The sequence below is a fragment of the Schistocerca gregaria genome, chromosome 3 (genome assembly GCF_023897955.1).
Source record: "Schistocerca gregaria isolate iqSchGreg1 chromosome 3, iqSchGreg1.2, whole genome shotgun sequence".
Taxonomy (NCBI): domain Eukaryota; kingdom Metazoa; phylum Arthropoda; class Insecta; order Orthoptera; family Acrididae; genus Schistocerca; species Schistocerca gregaria.
Genome location: NC_064922.1, coordinates 561,790,821 through 561,808,871, shown reverse-complemented (window position 1 = coordinate 561,808,871; position 18,051 = coordinate 561,790,821). Strand labels below are relative to the sequence as shown.

The following is an 18,051-nucleotide window of genomic DNA, read 5'->3' as shown; positions in this document are numbered from 1 at the left end:
TTTCGAAAGCTCCTATTCTCTTCTCGTCCAAACTAGTTATCGTCCATGTTTCACTTCCATACATGGCTACACTCCAAACAAATACTTTCAGAAACGACTTCCTGATACATAAATCTATATTCGATGTTAACAAATTTCTCTTCTTCAGAAACACATTCCTTGCCATTGCCAGTCTACGTTTTATATCCTCTCTACTTCAACCATCATCAGTTATTCTACTTCCTAAATAGCAAAACGCCTTTACTACTTTAAGTGTCTCATTTCCTAATATAATTCCCTCAGCATCACCCGATTTCATTTGACTACATTCCATTATCCTCGTTTTGCTTTTGTTGATGTTCATCTTATATCCTCTTTTCAAGACACTGTCCATTCCGTTCAACTGCTCTTCCAAGTCCTTTGCGGTCTCTGACAGAATTACAATGTCATCGGCTAACCTCAAAGTTTTTACTTCTTCTCCATGAATTTTAATACCTACTCCAAATTTTTATTTTGTTTCCTTTACTGCTTGCTCAATATACAGATTGAATAACATCGGGGAGAGGCTACAAACCTGTATCACTCCTTTCCCAACCACTGCTTCCCCTTCATGCCCCTCGACTCTAATAACTGCCATCTGGTTTCTGTACAAATTGTAAATAGCCTTTCGCTCCCTGTATTTTACCCCTGCCACCTTCAGAATTTGAAAGAAAGTATTCCAGTCAACATTATCAAAATCTTTCTCTAAGTCTACAAATGCTAGAAATGTAGGTCTGCCTTTTCTTAATCTTTCTTCTAAGATAAGTCGTAAGGTCAGTATTGCCTCACGTGTTCCAACATTTCTACGGAATCCAAACTGATCCTCACCGAGCTCCGCATCAACCAGTTTTTCCATTTGTCTGTAAAGAATTCGCTTTAGTATTTTGCACCTGTGACTTATTAAACTGATATTTTATAAGTAAGGTAACAAAAAAAATTTAAATCCATGTCATTCCTTACTTGTGTAGGAAGTCCATCGTCTAAAACAGGCCAGCTCCTCGCCAAGCACAAAGCTTAATTGATTTTTGAACTTTGGACGAAGACAGTAGTACTTTTGGGTTCCATCGAGAGCGATTTAGTGCTGCTACAGGATGCTTTATAAATTTGGTCTTTCATACAGCTTAAAAAAAAAAAAAAAAGACATGACACACCATTAAAGAATTATTCGAATAGGACAGAAATCGGTAGTTGTGATGTACATCTACAAACAAACAAATGATTACAATTTCAGAAAACAAGGATGATTTAATCGAGATAAAGAGCTTCACTAATTGAGCAAGGTAGTGATGCATTGGTCCATGGCTCCTATGCAAGCAGTTATTCGGCTTGGCATTGACTGGTAGAGTTGTTGGATGTTCTGCGGTCCAGTTTGGGCGTTAGATTGTCAAAATCTCAAGTTGGCTGTAGGGCCTAGCCTATAATGCTTCAATCGTTCCGTCTCTAACAACCTCACTGTTGATGGGACGTTAAACGCTAATCTCCACCTCCTTCCAATTGTTTTCAGCCAGGGAGAGATCTGGCGACCTTGCTAGTTAAGACATGATTTGACAAGAACGAAGATAAGCAGTTGAAACTATTGCTGTGAGCAGAAGAACATTATCTTGTTGAAATATAAGCTCAGGACAGCATACCATGAAGGGCAACAAAATGGGATTTGTAATATCATCAGCCTCCCCCCCCCCCCCCCCCCCCATGAACCATGGACCTTGTCGTTGGTGGGGAGGCTTTCGTGCCTCAGCGATGCAGATAGACATGCCGTAGGTACAACCACAACGGAGGGGTATCTGTTGAGAGGCCACACAAATGTGTGGTTCCTCAATAGGGGCAGCAGCCTTTTCAGTAGTTGCAAGGGCAACAGTCTGGATGATTGACTGATTTGGCCTTGTAACAATAAGCAAAACGGCCTTGCTGTGCTGGTACTGCGAACAGCTGAAAGCAAGGGGAAACTACGGCCATAATTTTTCCCGAGGGCATGCAGCTTTAGTGTATGATTAAATGATGAGGGCGTCCTCTTGGGTAAAATATTCCGGAGGTAAAATAGTCCCCTATTCGGATCTCCAGGCGGGGACTACTAAGGAGGATGCCATTATCAGGAGAAAGAAAACTGGCATTCTAATGGATCGGAGCGTGGGATGTCAGATCCCTTAATCGGGCAGGTAGGTTAGAAAATTTCAGAAGGAAAATGGATAGGTTAAAGTTAGATATAGTGGGAATTAGTGAAGTTCAGTGGCAGGAGGAACAAGACTTCTGGTCAGGTGACTACAGGGTTATAAACACAAAATCAAATAGGGGTAATGCAGGAGTAGGTTTAATAATGAATAGGAAAATAGGAATGCGAGTAAGCTATTACAAACAGCATAGTGAACGCATTATTGTGGCCAAGATAGATACGAAGCCCACACCTACTACAGTAGTACAAGTTTATATGACAACGAGCTCTGCAGATGACGAAGAAATTGAAGAAGTGTATGATGAAATAAAAGAAATTATTCAGATAGTGAAGGGAGACGAAAATTTAATAGTCATGGGTGACTGGAATTCGAGTGTAGGAAAAGGGAGAGAAGGAAACATAGTAGGTGAATATAGATTGGGGCTAAGAAATGAAAGAGGAAGCCGCCTGGTAGAATTTTGCACAGAGCACAACTTAATCATAGGTAACACTTGGTTTCAGAATCATGAAAGGAGGTTGTATACATGGAAGAACCCTGGAGATACTAAAAGGTATCAGATAGATTATATAATGGTAAGACAGAGATTTAGGAACCAGGTTTTAAATTGTAAAATATTTCCAGGGGCAGATGTGGACTCTGATCACAATCTATTGGTTATGAACTGTAGATTAAAACAGAAGAAACTGCAAAAAGGTGGGAATTTAAGGAGATGGGACCTGGATAAACTGAAAGAACCAAAGGTTGTACAGAGTTTCAGGGAGAGCATAAGGGAACAATTGACAGGAATGGGGGAAAGAAATACAGTAGAAGAAGAATGGGCAGCTTTGAGGGATGAAGTAGTGAAGGCAGCAGAGGATCAAGTAGGTAAAAAGACGAGGGCTAGTAGAAATCCTTGGATAACAGAAGAAATATTGAATTTAATTGATGAAAGGAGAAAATACAAAAATGCAGTAAATGAAGCAGGCAAAACGAAATACAAACGTCTCAAAAATGAGATCGACAAGAAGTGCAAAATGGCTAAGCAGGGATGGCTAGAGGACAAATGTAATGATGTAGAGGCTTGTCTCACTAGGGGTAAGATAGATACTGCCTACAGGAAAATTAAAGAGATCTTTGGAGAAAAGAGAACCACTTGTATGAATATCAAGAGCTCAGATGGAAACCCAGTTCTAAGCAAAGAAGGAAAAGCAGAAAGGTGGAAGGAGTATATAGAGGGTCTATACAAGGGTGATGTACTTCAGGACAATATTATGGAAATGGAAGAGGATGTAGATGAAGATGAAATGGGAGATATGATATTGCGTGAAGAGTTTGACACAGCACTGAAAGATCTGAGTCGAAACAAGGCCCCCGGAGTAGACAACATTCCATTGGAACTACTGACGGCCTTGGGAGAGCCAGCCCTGACAAAACTGTACCATCTGGTGAGCAGGATGTATGAGACAGGCGAAATACTCTCAGACTTCAAGAAGAATGTAATAATTCCAATCCCAAAGAAAGCAGGTGTTGACAGATGTGAAAATTACCGAACTATTAGTTTAATAAGTCACAGCTGCAAAATACTAACACGAATTCTTTACAGACGAATGGAAAAACTAGTAGAAGCTGACCTTGGGGAAGATCAGTTTGGATTCCGTAGAAATACTGGAACACGTGAGGCAATACTGACCTTACGACTTATCTTAGAAGAAAGATTAAGGAAAGGCAAACCTACGTTTCTAGCATTTGTAGACTTAGAGAAAGCTTTTGACAATGTTGACTGGAATACTCTCTTTCAAATTCTAAAGGTGGCAGGGGTAAAATACAGGGAACAAAAGGCTATTTACAATTTGTTCAGAAACCAGATGGCAGTTATAAGAGTCGAGCGACATGAAAGGGAAGCAGTGGTTGGGAAGGGAGTGAGACAGAGTTGCAGCCTCTCCCCGATGTTATTCAATCTGTATATTGAGCAAGCAGTAAAGGAAACAAAATAAAAATTTGGAGTAGGTATTAAAATTCATGGAGAAGAAGTAAAAACTTTGAGGTTAGCCGATGACATTGTAATTCTGTCAGAGACCGCAAAGGACTTGGAAGAGCAGTTGAACGGAATGGACAGTGTCTTGAAAAGAGGATATAAGATGAACATCAACAAAAGCAAAACGAGGATAATGGAATGTAGTCAAATGAAATCGGGTGATGCTGAGGGAATTACATTAGGAAATGAGACACTTAAAGTAGTAAAGGAGTTTTGCTATTTAGGAAGTAGAATAACTGATGATGGTCGAAGTAGAGAGGATATAAAATGTAGACTGGCAATGGCAAGGAAAGCGTTTCTGAAAAAGAGAAATTTGTTAACATCGAGTATAGATTTGTGTGTCAGTAAGTCATTTCTGAAAGTATTTGTATGGAGTGTAGCCATGAATGAAGTGAAACGTGAACAATAAATAGTTTGGACAAGAAGAGAATAGAAGCTTTCGAAATGTGGTGCTACAGAAGAATGCTGAAAATTAGATGGGTAGATCACATAACTAATGAGGAAGTATAGAATAGGATTGGGGAGAAGAGAAGTTTGTGGCACAACTTGACCAGAACAAGGGATTGGTTGTTAGGACATGTTCTGAGGCGTCAAGTGATCACCAATTTAGTATTGGTGGGCAGCGTGGAGGGTAAAAATCGTAGAGGGAGACCAAGAGATGAATACACTAAGCAGATTCATAAGGATGTAGGTTGCAGTAGGTACTGGGAGATGAAGACGCTTGCACAGCATAGAGTAGCATGGAGAGCTGCATCAAACCAGTCTCAGGACTGAAGACAACAACAACAACTATATCGTCAGCATAATGCTGTGCTGTGAGAACGCTATGGATGACAAACAAAGGGGTTCTGCTATGAAATGAAATGTCATCCCAGACGATCACTTCTGATTGTTGGGCTGTATGGTGGGTGACAGTCAGGTTATTATCCCACCGCGTTTTAGGGTGTCTCCACGTACGTCTTTGCTGGTAGTCAGGGCTCAGTTCGAAGTGAGACTCATTACTGAACACAACTCTACTCCACTCAATGAGATTCCAGCCCTCATGACCAGCAAAGATGAGTTTGGAGACGCCCTGAACAGCAGTGGGGTACCAACCTGACTGTAGCCGACCATACAGGCTGACAATTATGAGCAGTGGTCTGAGGTGGTGTTTCATTTCATGGCAGGACCACTTTGAATGCCATCCCCAGCACCTTTAAATCATAGCAGTAAATCAAAGATAATAGGCTACACATGCTGTTTTGTTGCCCTTCGTGGGAGCCATCCCAGGCTTACATTTCAGCAAGATAATACCCGCCCACACACGGCGAGAGTTTCTATTGGTTGCCTTAGTGCTTGCCAAACCCTACGTTGACCAGCAAGGTCACCAGATCTCTCCCCAATCGAGAATCGTTCGAGTATTATGGGCAGGGCTCTCCAACCAGCCTGGGATTTTGATCGATCCAACGCACCAATTGGACATAATATGGCACGATGTCCATCAGGAGGACATTTAATAACTCCGTCTATCAGTGCCAAGCCAAATAACTGCTTCCAAAGGGGCCTTAAGTTGGCTTTCGTGTCATTGACTTGCTGAATTCGTGAGGTTCTTTCTCTTGAATAAATTATCTAGTTTTACCAAAACTCTAATCGTTTGTCTGTACATGTACTTCAAATCTATCGATTTGCATCCCATTCAGGTAATTTCTCCATAGGGCATTTTTTCCTATCTTAGAGTGCATATTGGACAGACATTGCATACAGTCCACAGAAGGTGCCCAAAACATCGAAACTGTATCCTTCTCTCACAGCCCAATTAATTGACTGTGGCAGAGCATTACTTTGACATCAGTTTTTCTGTACTTTACGGCAGTCTCGAAATTCTTGCATCAACTTCATCTTTCTTGGACTACAAGGTGAAGGTAGCAGTCGAAACTCATTTGTCGAGAATTTAATTAATAGAGATATAGGTTTCATCCTGGCCAAAGCTTGGATTTTAGCACTTTCCTTTATATTCAAAGACGTCACTGCAACGCAGCTCATATTGGTGCTTGGGATATTCCAGAATGGATCAGCCTTCTACCCACAGATTCAGTTTACACATAGTTCCTTGCATAGTTTCATTTCTGATGTATTTGCAGCTGCAGATGCATTCCATAGTGGTGCGGTCATTGGATTTGTAAGGGTGGATGAATGCATGGATGGAGGCAAGTGATCTGCCTCTCCAAAATTTTACCACTCCCTCCAAATCCTAGAGTTCTGTTCTCCCTGTCTTGCCTTATATATACTCTATGTTTCCCGACCTGTCTTCTATACCAGTTAACCAAATTTCCCAATCTCCTTCAATAATTAGAACACATATGTCTCTTCTACATCTACTGTAAACTTGATTCCCAACACCATACAGTCTTCCCCATCCTTGAGAACTCTGGCAACTGCCACTCCCCTATCAACAAGCACCACTTTCCCACCATCTCCATGCATCTCCTTTGGCAATGGAATTTCAATCAACTTCCCATCCCAGGCATTGACCTCATCTCTAAGATCTAATCCTCCTTCCAGTCATAACCTAACTGATCCATGCCATTGCCAACAAACACTCCAATCCAACTTTATCTCACCCACTAGGCACCACACTGTTGTCCTAACACTTGTGCCCAAACTATCAGCTCATTTCCACAAAACCATACCTTATCATTCTCCATCTGATATCCTCCCCCATACCTCCCACATCCCAGCCACCTGGGGCCAATATCACGTCATCCTTACCAAGAATTTGAATGTACATCACTTCATCATCATCTTTTCATAATTATAATAGTCTATATTTTAATTTAAAAATTGGTGTATTTTAATCTGAAAATATCTTAAAAATCAATGGGTGAAGAGTGGCAACATGGCCACTGCCAGCCCACCTCCCCACAGGCAAGTGCTGAAGCTTCAGTCTGGCAGCTCACTCAGAAGATGGGAGAAATGTATACAGCCGAAATATCTGAGGAGAAATTGGGTTTCTGTCACTTCGTGCACCATCAAAACGTGAAAATGCACAACAGACTTTGACCCATATGTATTAGTGCATTTAATCATCAGATAGACAAACAGTGACTACAGCATTTTTGTAGATTGGAGTGTAATGCAAGGCAGTCACGGCTGTTCTGCAATAGCTGGCAGGTGGTGCTACTTGCAGTTGTCCAATACTGGACTCAGCAATATCTCATATCAAGTTTATTAGTGTTCTCACAGTCATGTTATCAGTGCATGAAATTTATTTGCAGTAGCAAATATGGACTACCAGCCACTATATAATGGAATTATGAAAATGAATATTTTTGTTGAACCAGGACTCAAACCCGGGTTTCCTACTAGTGCGGTGAGCTGCCTTTCCATTAGGCTATCTGGTCACAGTTCATGGCTAGACACATGTCTGATGACATATGGAAGTTTGGGTCTGGCTGTGAGTCATGTTTGGATAGCCTAATGGTAAGGCGACCACTCTCAAAAAGTGGGAAATCTGGGTTTAAGTTCTGGTCTGGCACAAATGTATATTGTCATTCTGTTATACAGCTGATGGTTGTCCATATCCACAACTGCATATACATTTCATGTATTTTGTAATGTCGGTAGTTGCTACATTGCCTGTTCCTTTGCATATACACACATGTATGAAGGTATATTGCATCATAATTTGGAATAACACAGGCCTTACAATATCATAGCCTGTCAGTGCTCTTGAGCAAATTCTCTCATGCTTTGGCAGGGAAATTTTGAGTAGAAGTGACTGCATTGTATTTTCAATTTTGGTATATAATTGTTTGTTAAAATTAGCTGTTATATAAGGTGTTATTCATCCTCTCAGTCCTCATCTGTTTGGAAGAGAGTTTTTTTCTAAAAGCATCTTCCACTAAAAATCCATTTTACAGACCTGGGTCATAAACCTTACATTTACCTACCGGTCACGTCAGTTCGTCATTTGTCTCTGCTAATGAGAATAACTGTACAGTTCTCTCCCTTGGGTACAATAATGTTGTGAAGGTTTGATTGTAATGTCTTTGCCTGGTGAGATGCATCCTTCTGTATTTTGTGAGCCTTTGCCACACAGACGTGTCACTATGCTTGCATACATCCTTATACTGGGCCAAGTAGAAATGATTTAAATGTGCAAAAGTGGTAACACTTGATCACTCAGGGATTGTCTCATATAGGAGTATCTTCAACAGGAAATAATAACTCCATATTTTGAACATTTGACTTTTACTGTAATCTAACTTTCAATTAAGTTTACTTGTACTATACTGGACTAGTCATCATTTATACCATGTAATTTGTTCTGCACTCTACATAACTTTCAGACACTCAACATATAAGTTTCTTCTGTATCATTATTTTTGTAATTTTTCATTAATTTGTGGAAGTTAATTATTCTTTGTGGTTGATAGGTTTGGGACAAAATTATGCAATATGTTTTGTAGTCATTTGAACAAACCAGATGACACATTGATACTTATTGTTTGTTGTCATTTTGTCTTACACTTTGTAGAAATATTTAAAACTGTATCTGTACTGTGATCTTCTGTATTATACACCTAATACATAGCTGTCACTTGGAATGGTTTTTGCAAGATGTGAGCACATCTTAGAAATTTATGGGCTAATCTAATACAGAATAATTGAAATTATTGCAAGCTCCATATTTTTTAGATATTTATGTGTATTTTTCACTTTAATTATGGTTTTCCCTGCGCCCTGTTGTTGTAGGTGACATCGAAGCCTGACTTGTACCCTCTGGTGATCAGCTATGGTGATGCTCCCAAAGGCAGTGTGGGCAACAGCTACCTCATGGTCCAGTATTTTCGCAACTATATAGTGCGACCTGTAGGTAAGAACAGTCTCACAAATCAAGCTTGACGCCTTTGTAAATTCCTTCTGATGATCAGATTGTTAGTGAGAAAGCACATACTCAGACTGGGCAATAATAGGGAAGAATGTTAGTGTGAATTTTTTAAAAGTACAATTCTTTCATTTGTTTTAAGTGATCGAGGTAAAGCCCAGTAAATGTAAATGAGCGTTGGGTTTCAACCCTTTTTTATTTGGCTTATTTATTTTAAGGCACTGTATTGCACTCATGTTTGGGAGGACTAAAATTCAAATTCTAGCATTAGAGTTGGTTTGTAAGCTTCTGCATTGTGATTCTCAGTGATACTTTCTGGTTCATTAGCATTCTTTTGCACTTTTCTCAACTCATCACACCAGTGCAGTTTTTCCAATCTTGTAATGCAATCTTCTATATATGTAGCTGGTACCTTCAATTTACCTCCAAAAAGTAGAGCTTTCTGTCCTGTTAACACTGACATTGGACTGTTGATGAGTGTGAACATGTTCTCCAGTGTACCATTTCACTTGGCATATATTATAGGACTTGGCAAGGAAAAGTTAATTTACTGGCATGGCCCTATGGTCAGCAATGCCTATATGACAACAAGTGTCTGGCACAGTTGTTAGATTGGTTGTTGCTACTACAATCCCAGATTATCAAGATTTAAGTGAGTTTGAACGTGGTGTTATAGTCAGCACATGAGTAATGAGACACAGCATCTCCGAGGTGGTGATGAAGTGACCATTTCATGAGTGCAACATGAATATCAGGTATCCAGAAAACATCAAATCTCTGACTTCACTGTGGCCAGAAAAATATCCGGTGAGAATGGAACCAATGACATCTGAAGAAAATAATTAAACATGACAGACACACAACCCTTCTGCAAATTGTTGCAGATTTCAGCGCCGGGCCATCAACATGTGTTAGCCTGTGAACAGTTCAATGAAACATCATTGATATGGACTTTTGGAGCCAAAGTTCCACTCATGTACCATTGATGACTGCATGACAACACTTAATGCCTCACCTAGTCCTGTCAACACTGACATTGGACTGTTGACAAGTGGAAACATGTTGCCTGGTCAGACAAGTCTCATTTCAAATTGTATTTGAGGTGTATGGGTATGGAGACAACCTCATGAATTCATGGGCCCTGCGAGTCAGCAGGGGAATGTTCAAGCTGCTGGAGGTGCTGTAATGATGTTGGGCATGTGCCGTTGTAGTGCTATGGGACCCTTGACATGCCTAGATATGACTCTGACAGGTGACACATACTTAAGCATCCTGTCTGATCACCTGCATCCATTAATGTCCATTATGCATTCCAACAGACATGGACAATTCCAGCAGGACAATGCAACACTCCACTCATCCAGAATTGCTACAGGAACACACTTCTGAGTTAAACACTTCTGCTGGCCACCAAACTACCCAGACATGAACATTATTGAGTATATCTGGGATGTCTTGCAATGTGCTGTTCAGAAGAGATCTCCGCCCCCTCATACTCTTACGAACTTATGGACAGCCCTGCAGGATTTGTGGTGTCAATTCCCTCCAGCATTACATCAGACATTAGTCGAGTCCATGCCATGTTACATTTTGGCACTTCTGTCAGCTCGTGGGGGCCCTACAGGATATTAGGCTGGTGTACCAGTTTCTTAGGCTCTTCAGTGTACGATGTACTTAGTTTTTAATGCAAAAAATATAAAAAGTGATGACAATAAAATTGCATGCAATAAAACTTCTTGTGAAATGACATAAGTATCAGGTTTCTAGACTGAATGTTCCCATTTTAAAATGGGCAAAAATTATTTTTTGATAAATATCACAGTTTTTCTAAGCATCAGTGAAGTACAAGTAAATGTCAACAAGATGAGTTGTAATTTTGCATTCCCGTATTCTATTCAATTGCCAACTTCAAGGACGATCCCCCAAAATAAAGTATAAAAAACATTCCCCTGTGACCACCCTAGAACAGCACACTATCCATGCCATTCACCAACATGTTTCAAATGTAAGTTGTAAAACCTAAGGTCCCTTAAGCTCAGTGTTTTGCTTTAAAAATGCTTAATCTTTCTCATTTGTATATCAGACAGAAGATTCCCTATTTTTAAAGACCTCCTGATTTGTTTTTATTTTTATCCAATATACCTACTGCAGCTATTTGTAATATAGTCTTATTTATTATCCATGTATTGGAACTATTAATATGTTTTACATTTTTTTTTTAAATTTAATGGTTAGCAATTGTATAATACTAAATAGGCTCTATAATTCTTCTAGAAGAAAAATTTTAAGTCTTTGTAGAACAAACCCTATGACAAATATTAATATTTAAATCTATAATTTATGTTACCACCTCAGTTGCACATATACAATAAAAATAAACGTACAGCTGAGACAGTGAAATAAAAGATATGTTTAAATTTCAACACAATTGCAGAATTTCTCATTACAAATCTTTTGGCAATAGTGATATGTTGATATGTTCATTGGAGTTTATTTAAATACAGGATCAGCATTAAATAGTGTGTGTGTGTTATAATAATATACTGTATCTAATATTCTCTGGAAAATAGTACCACATACAATTTTGTGAATTAATAAATAAACAAAAGTACTGACATTTTCTGCCTTTGCAGCCAACCAATCAACACATTCCAATCATTCATTAATTCATTCATTGCTCATCGTGTCCCATAGATCCCAAAGATGGAGAACTTTCAGTGATATTGAATGAGTTATCAGTAAAAGGAGTGCATTCTTATCCTTATTACAAGCCTTGGTGGCGTTAGTACATCCACAATCTATAGGTATCTAATAGGGTGTTTCAGAGTCTTTGCCTCAAACATCTAGGGATGATAGATAATATCATGGGGAACAATTTTTGTTATGGAGAAAATGTTCAGTGATGCTTCCTGCTGTCATTAGGCATCCTTTAATATTTGCCAGCCCTGGGATAGTGAGATTTCAGCAAACTTTTAGGTTCTGCTTCAAGGTGTGCTGCATACTACCTACTCCATAAATTGATACAGTGATTTTAAATAAGAAAACTGTAATAATTAATGTCTCTAGATGGAGAAAAGTATTTAGAAATAGTCAGGAACTTAAATTTTTCTGGGCCTGTCCCTTTCATATGAAGCAAATGAGTGGATTATAGGTGACACATGAGACATATGCATAGTGTCTATGCCCTGCCAACTCTCAGGGACATACCCAATATAGAAAAAACCATCAGATATGTCAAATAAATCAAGTTATTGTTAAAAGGAGAGAAGTATGTGATAAAACTGAATTAATATAATCTCTTGATAAAAATATCATTACACTACTAACTACTATCTCTGCTTTCCAGTACTAAATTTAAAACTGAATAATTAGCAGAAAGCATGTTTGCAGGAAAATAAGACATTTTTATTCACGTTTATTTATTTAATTGGATACTGATGTCAATGACAGACTGTAATAGAACATCATAAATGATTTACGCACACACACACACACACACACACACACACACACACACACACCTTCCTCTTTCCTTATTGATCTGTAAAATGATACAAGCTCTTACATTAGATGTTTGTTATTATTACTGTTAGTTTTAGTGTATTTTTAATTTGAATCTTCATAATGCAAGAATTATAAAGTTTCAAAATTAAAACTAAATTGAAACTTCATGCTTCTTGCTTTTATGAATTACAAAGCTTCAAAATTGAAATACACAAAAACTGACAATAACAATGACAAATGTATAATGTAAGAGCCTGTTTCATTTTACAGGTCTTAGTGAACAGTAAGGAAAGAGAAAGGTGTGTTTTCTCATTTATATTAGGTGCTGATTGTATTAAAGTAACAAATTAAAGTTTACCTGACAACAGGGATATTTAACAAAGAATGAGACTTAATTACATTTCGAATGGTAAAGAAACGTTTATAATGAGCATTATTGTCAGAAAGGCGACATGAGTCTTCAGTTCTGAAGTTTAGATAACCAGATAATTTGTATAAAGGCAGGCTAATATGAAAATCCTTAATTTAATTTTCAATATGTAGGAGTTTCTAATTCCCTGTTTGTGAAAGGTATTTTCTGAAGGCCTACCCAAGACAATAAAAAAAATCTTCATTTGAATGCTTGACAGAGAAGATATTGTGCATGAGAATTATATTTTGTTTCAAACAGTGGTTGTGTGAAACAGAGACTGAATTAGTTATTAATAAGAAAACTAACAATTAATAAGTACACTAGGGTGACAAAAGTGATGTGACAGTGATATACACATGAACAAATGGTAGCATCACGTACACATGTTATAAAAGGGCAGTGCATTGATGGATCTATCATTTGTTTCTGACAAGATTATGGATGCACCATGGGAATTAATGGGTTTGAATGTGGAATGATAGTTGAAACTTTCATTTTGGACATCATTAGTGAATTCAGTATTCCAAGATTCACAGCATCAAGAGTGTGCCAAGAAGACAAACTTTCAGGCATTGCCCCTCACCACAGACAATGCAGTCACTGATGACATTCACTTAACAATTGAGAGCAGCAGCATTTGTATAGAGTTGTCAGTGCTAACACATAAGCAACACTGCATGAAATAACCACAGAAATCAATGTGGGATGTACAGTGTGGTAAAATATAGTGTTAATAGGCTATGGCAGGAGATGACCAAGTTGATTGATTTGCTAACAGCATGACGTCATCTGCAGTACCTCTCCTGGGCTCAAGACTGTATCAGTTAGACCCTAGATGATTGGAAAACTGTGGCCTGGTCAGACAAGTCCTGATTTCAGTTAGTAATAGGTGATGGTAGGGTTCGAGTGTGGTGCAGACCCCATGAAGACATGAACACAAGTTGACAACAAGTTCCTGTGCAAACTGGTAGACCAAGTGAGGTGGCACAGTGTGGTTAGCACACTGGACTTGCATTTGGGAGGACAATGGCTCAAACACTCGTCTAGCCATCCTCATTTTGATTTTCTGTTATTTCCCTGAATTACTTCAAGCAAATGCCACAATGGTTCTTTTGAAAGGACATGGCCAACTTCCTTCCCCATTCTTCCCCAAGCCAATGGGACTGATGATATCACTGTGTGATCTCCTCCCCCAAATCAGCCAACCAACCAACAAAGATGGTAATGGTTCCATAATAGTGTGGGCTGTGTTTAAATGGAAAATTGACAGGAAATGGTTATGTTGAGCAACTTGGTGACCATTTGCAGCCATTCATGGACTTCATGTTCCCAAAAAAGGTGGATTTTTTATGTACAAGAGTGTCTCATGTCATCAGGCCACACTTGTTCACGATCTGTTTGAAGAACATTCTGGACAGTTGGAGGGAATGATTTGGCCACCCAGATTGCCTGAAATGAATCCCAATGACAATTTATGGGACATTGTCAAGAGGTCAGTTCATGCATAAAATTCTGCATTTTGAACACTTTCTCAGTCATGGACAGCTATAAAGGCAGCATGGCCCAATATTTGTGCAGGGGCTTCCAGCAGCTTGTTGAGTCCATTTCACACTGAGTTGCTACACTACATTGGGCAAAAGGAGGCCCCACAAAATCTCAAGAGGTATCTCAGGCCTTTTGTCAGCTCAGTGTAAATTTACTTTGGAATGATTGGAAGGATTTCAAGGTATTTCAAGAGACCTTTACAAGGTGAGTTTGTCCAAAGTACCCAATCCCAATGTTTTTACTGATCTCATTGGCTAATAAATACCTTATTTACTTTACCTGCATTGCAATAGAAGCTAATTCCATATTCAGAATAAATCCTTTGTCAAGCTATAGTACAAACACACACACACACACACACACACACACACACACACACACACACACACACACACACACAAACGTTGATTGAAGCAGATTTAGTACATTACATGCCTGCTTTCACTGGTGGCCATGTCTCTAGTGGGATAGGGTAAACCATCAACCAGACTGGAGCAAAAAGTGCTGAACTGGCCAGGTCTTGCACCTGGGTCGCCCCAGGGATATGGTCCCTGTGACCGGGGTTTGAAAGTACAGTGGCTTGGTAATGAAACAGGAAGTTGTGTATGAGTGAGTGACTGTATACCACTTTAGGAGGAGTGGAAAGCATCTTTGCTAAGATTTCCCCCATTTCTGGGCTTGATGATAGATAAGTGAAGTACTGGTGAAGGATATGGTTTAGTTGTTCCATTCTGGAGTGATACTGGGGACAAAGGGGGCTTTCCTCTGTAACCAATCCTTGAGGCTGGTGGAAGGATTTATGATGTGTGAAGATATAGCATGGTAGATCTGTTTGAGGGCAAGATTTGGGGTGTAGTGCCTGTGAAGGGCCTCATGAGACATTCAGAATTCTTGACAAGGCAGTTATCATCATTGCAAATACACTATCAATTGCTGGACAGACTTTAAAATTAATACAGTGGGATATATGCATCTCAAAGAAATTTAACAGGTGGTGTTCCTTTTGGTGTATTACCATTAATGTCTATTTCTGCTGTGAACAGATTATTTTGTGCATTTGAAATTTTATAATTGCTGTTCAACTGTAATCCACAATAAAACACAAAAACCATTTTCATATATACATTGCTTTGTTGCCCAAGGATCAAAGTGGTGTTCTCTACTCTAGTGCAAAGGCCATAATTTTGCTTCCTCAGACAAGCAAGAAATTAACAAGAAAATTAACATTTTTTGCCACTATTTCTATAAATTATCTGATTATTTTGTTCCAAGGATTGAAGATTTCTGTCATCTGCCAAACAAATTGCTATGTTCACAATTAAAATGACAGTATCATTATGAATTCAGTGAACTGCATTTTCATTCTAGCAGTCTCATTGTTATTGGGACAATAAACCCTATCTAACATGTCTACCTTTTTTAAATAAATAATAGCAAAATATTAAACTAGCAGTAGAGACAAACAACAGCTATTTAATATAGTTCAAGAAGCCACCTATTTTCACATTTGTTCATTTTCTGTTAATTTTGCAGTTTAAAATTCAGCCTACAAGTCATGTATCATATTATTGGTAGTTCATTTTTTATATATTTTACAGATATGGCTTTTACCATCTGTCTCTATTTTGTTAATGAATACCTTGATTCTAGCATCAACCCAGAAGAATTTCCTTCATAATAGGACCTATGGCACGTGATCACTGAATAAATGAATGAATGAATCTACATCATATTCTCTGTGTTGGATGGACTTCTCTCTGTCTGACATAAGTTGCACTCATCCGAAGTGTTGCAGGTCTAACAATATTTTGCACTGTCCTTTTCATCTTGAGCTTGTTACTACCTTTAGTTTTGAAAAATTAATTAATTAATAAAAAAGAAACAGTAATAATAAAGAACTCTATCCAGTTATACTATTGTATTATCAATAATACTGATTTTACTGAGTTGCATATCATTTACCTGTTGCAGGTTCTCTGTCAGCAGCAAGCACTGCAGATTCCTTAAGTTCCAGTTTCCTGTGCAGTGCTGCAAATGAGGTAAATCAAGAAACAGACAGGATAGTGTTTTATGACATTTATGATTCTTTATCATCATCACTGTTACCATAGTTGTCAGCTGACTGAAATTCAAAGATAAGTAAAAGCCTTCTTTAGACTTTTCCATACATTAGTCTTCAGCTAGACACATCCTTATTGCCGATGTATGTTTTTGAATGTTAGCTACTCATCTTCGATAAGGCCATCATTTAGACCTTTGCTTACCTCTCAGGATACAGCAAAGAACTTCCTAGATCCACAAACCATCCATTCTCTGGTCTACATGTCCAGTCACTTCCATTCCATTTTCACAATTCTCATAAATGTGACTTCTACATCAGTCTATTCCCTGACTTATTTATTTGTGTTCTGATCCTTTCTAGTATTTCTGAACAAGAATCTCTCCATTGCTTGTTGAGTAATTTGAGTTTTTAATGTTTTTTGGATTAAAAGTCCATTTATCATTACTGAAAGATAAAAGCTGGTAGTTCTTACTGATTGTGAGCTTCCCTTTTCAAATCAGTTAGTTTTCCATATTTAGATGGTAAAAATTACTGATTTTTACTCGAAAGAATAGTGCTATTCACCACATAGAGGAGATGTTGAATGGCAGACAGACACAATGAAAAAATACTGCTAGGTATTATGTAGCTATCAGGACTAAGTCCTTCATCAGACACGGACAACAAAACTCACACACATTCATAACTCACACATACAAATGGCTGTTGTGTCCATTACAGATTTCCATTATTTCATTTCAAATGTTTGATTACATTTTTTTTTTTTTTATAAATGCTTTTCAGGCCTATTTTCAGACTTACTCTATGATCTTTTTTTGCTTGCTGATGATCTGATATCTGCTTGCATTAGAGGAAAACAGTACAGTGTCATCAATGAAACAAAGATGTTCCAAAAGTGCTCCATTAACACACATTCTAAGTCTGTTCATTCACTTTAAGTCACTGCAAACTTCCTCTAACACTGCTGCTAATAGTTTTCATAATATGTACAATTATTGACTGAATTTTCTTCATTTGTAACTTTCTCACTATCCCAGGTAAGTCTAACAAAACTCTAACATTACTATAATATATTATTTTCAATATGCTACAATATATTGAATGAATGAGTTGTTTCTCAAGAGCTTTTACTACAGAGCAGATATCAGAATATGGAGAGCTGCATCAAATGAGTTTTTAAACTGTAGGTTGCAACAACATCAACATACTAGAAAAAGTTACTGTATGTGTACATAAATACTGGTGAAGAACTAATGCTGCGCTTGACTGTGGGCATGTGATTCCTCATCCCTATCCAAGAAAAAAGTGTATCTACTAAAATGTAGTCCCACCAGTAGGTTTAATAGAAATTCAGTTTAAAAGAATGAGGGTCTGACAATGCTGTAACTGTGTGCAGCTTGACCAAGAACAGCTAGGATGAATGCTGTGCTCTGCCTGAACTGGCTCACTAGCTCAGTG

General features: G+C 38.3%; 1 protein-coding gene across 1 annotated transcript in view; it reads left to right on the top strand.

The window, feature by feature from the left end:
- LOC126355462 (protein enabled homolog) overlaps positions 1 to 18,051 on the top strand; it is a 501,028-nt gene that overhangs the window by 402,488 nt on the left and 80,489 nt on the right. The window contains exons 5-6 of the mRNA XM_050005778.1: positions 8,938 to 9,058; positions 16,503 to 16,570. Of these exons, the coding sequence (XP_049861735.1) occupies positions 8,938 to 9,058; positions 16,503 to 16,570 (189 nt within the window). The remainder of the gene's footprint in view (positions 1 to 8,937; positions 9,059 to 16,502; positions 16,571 to 18,051) is intronic.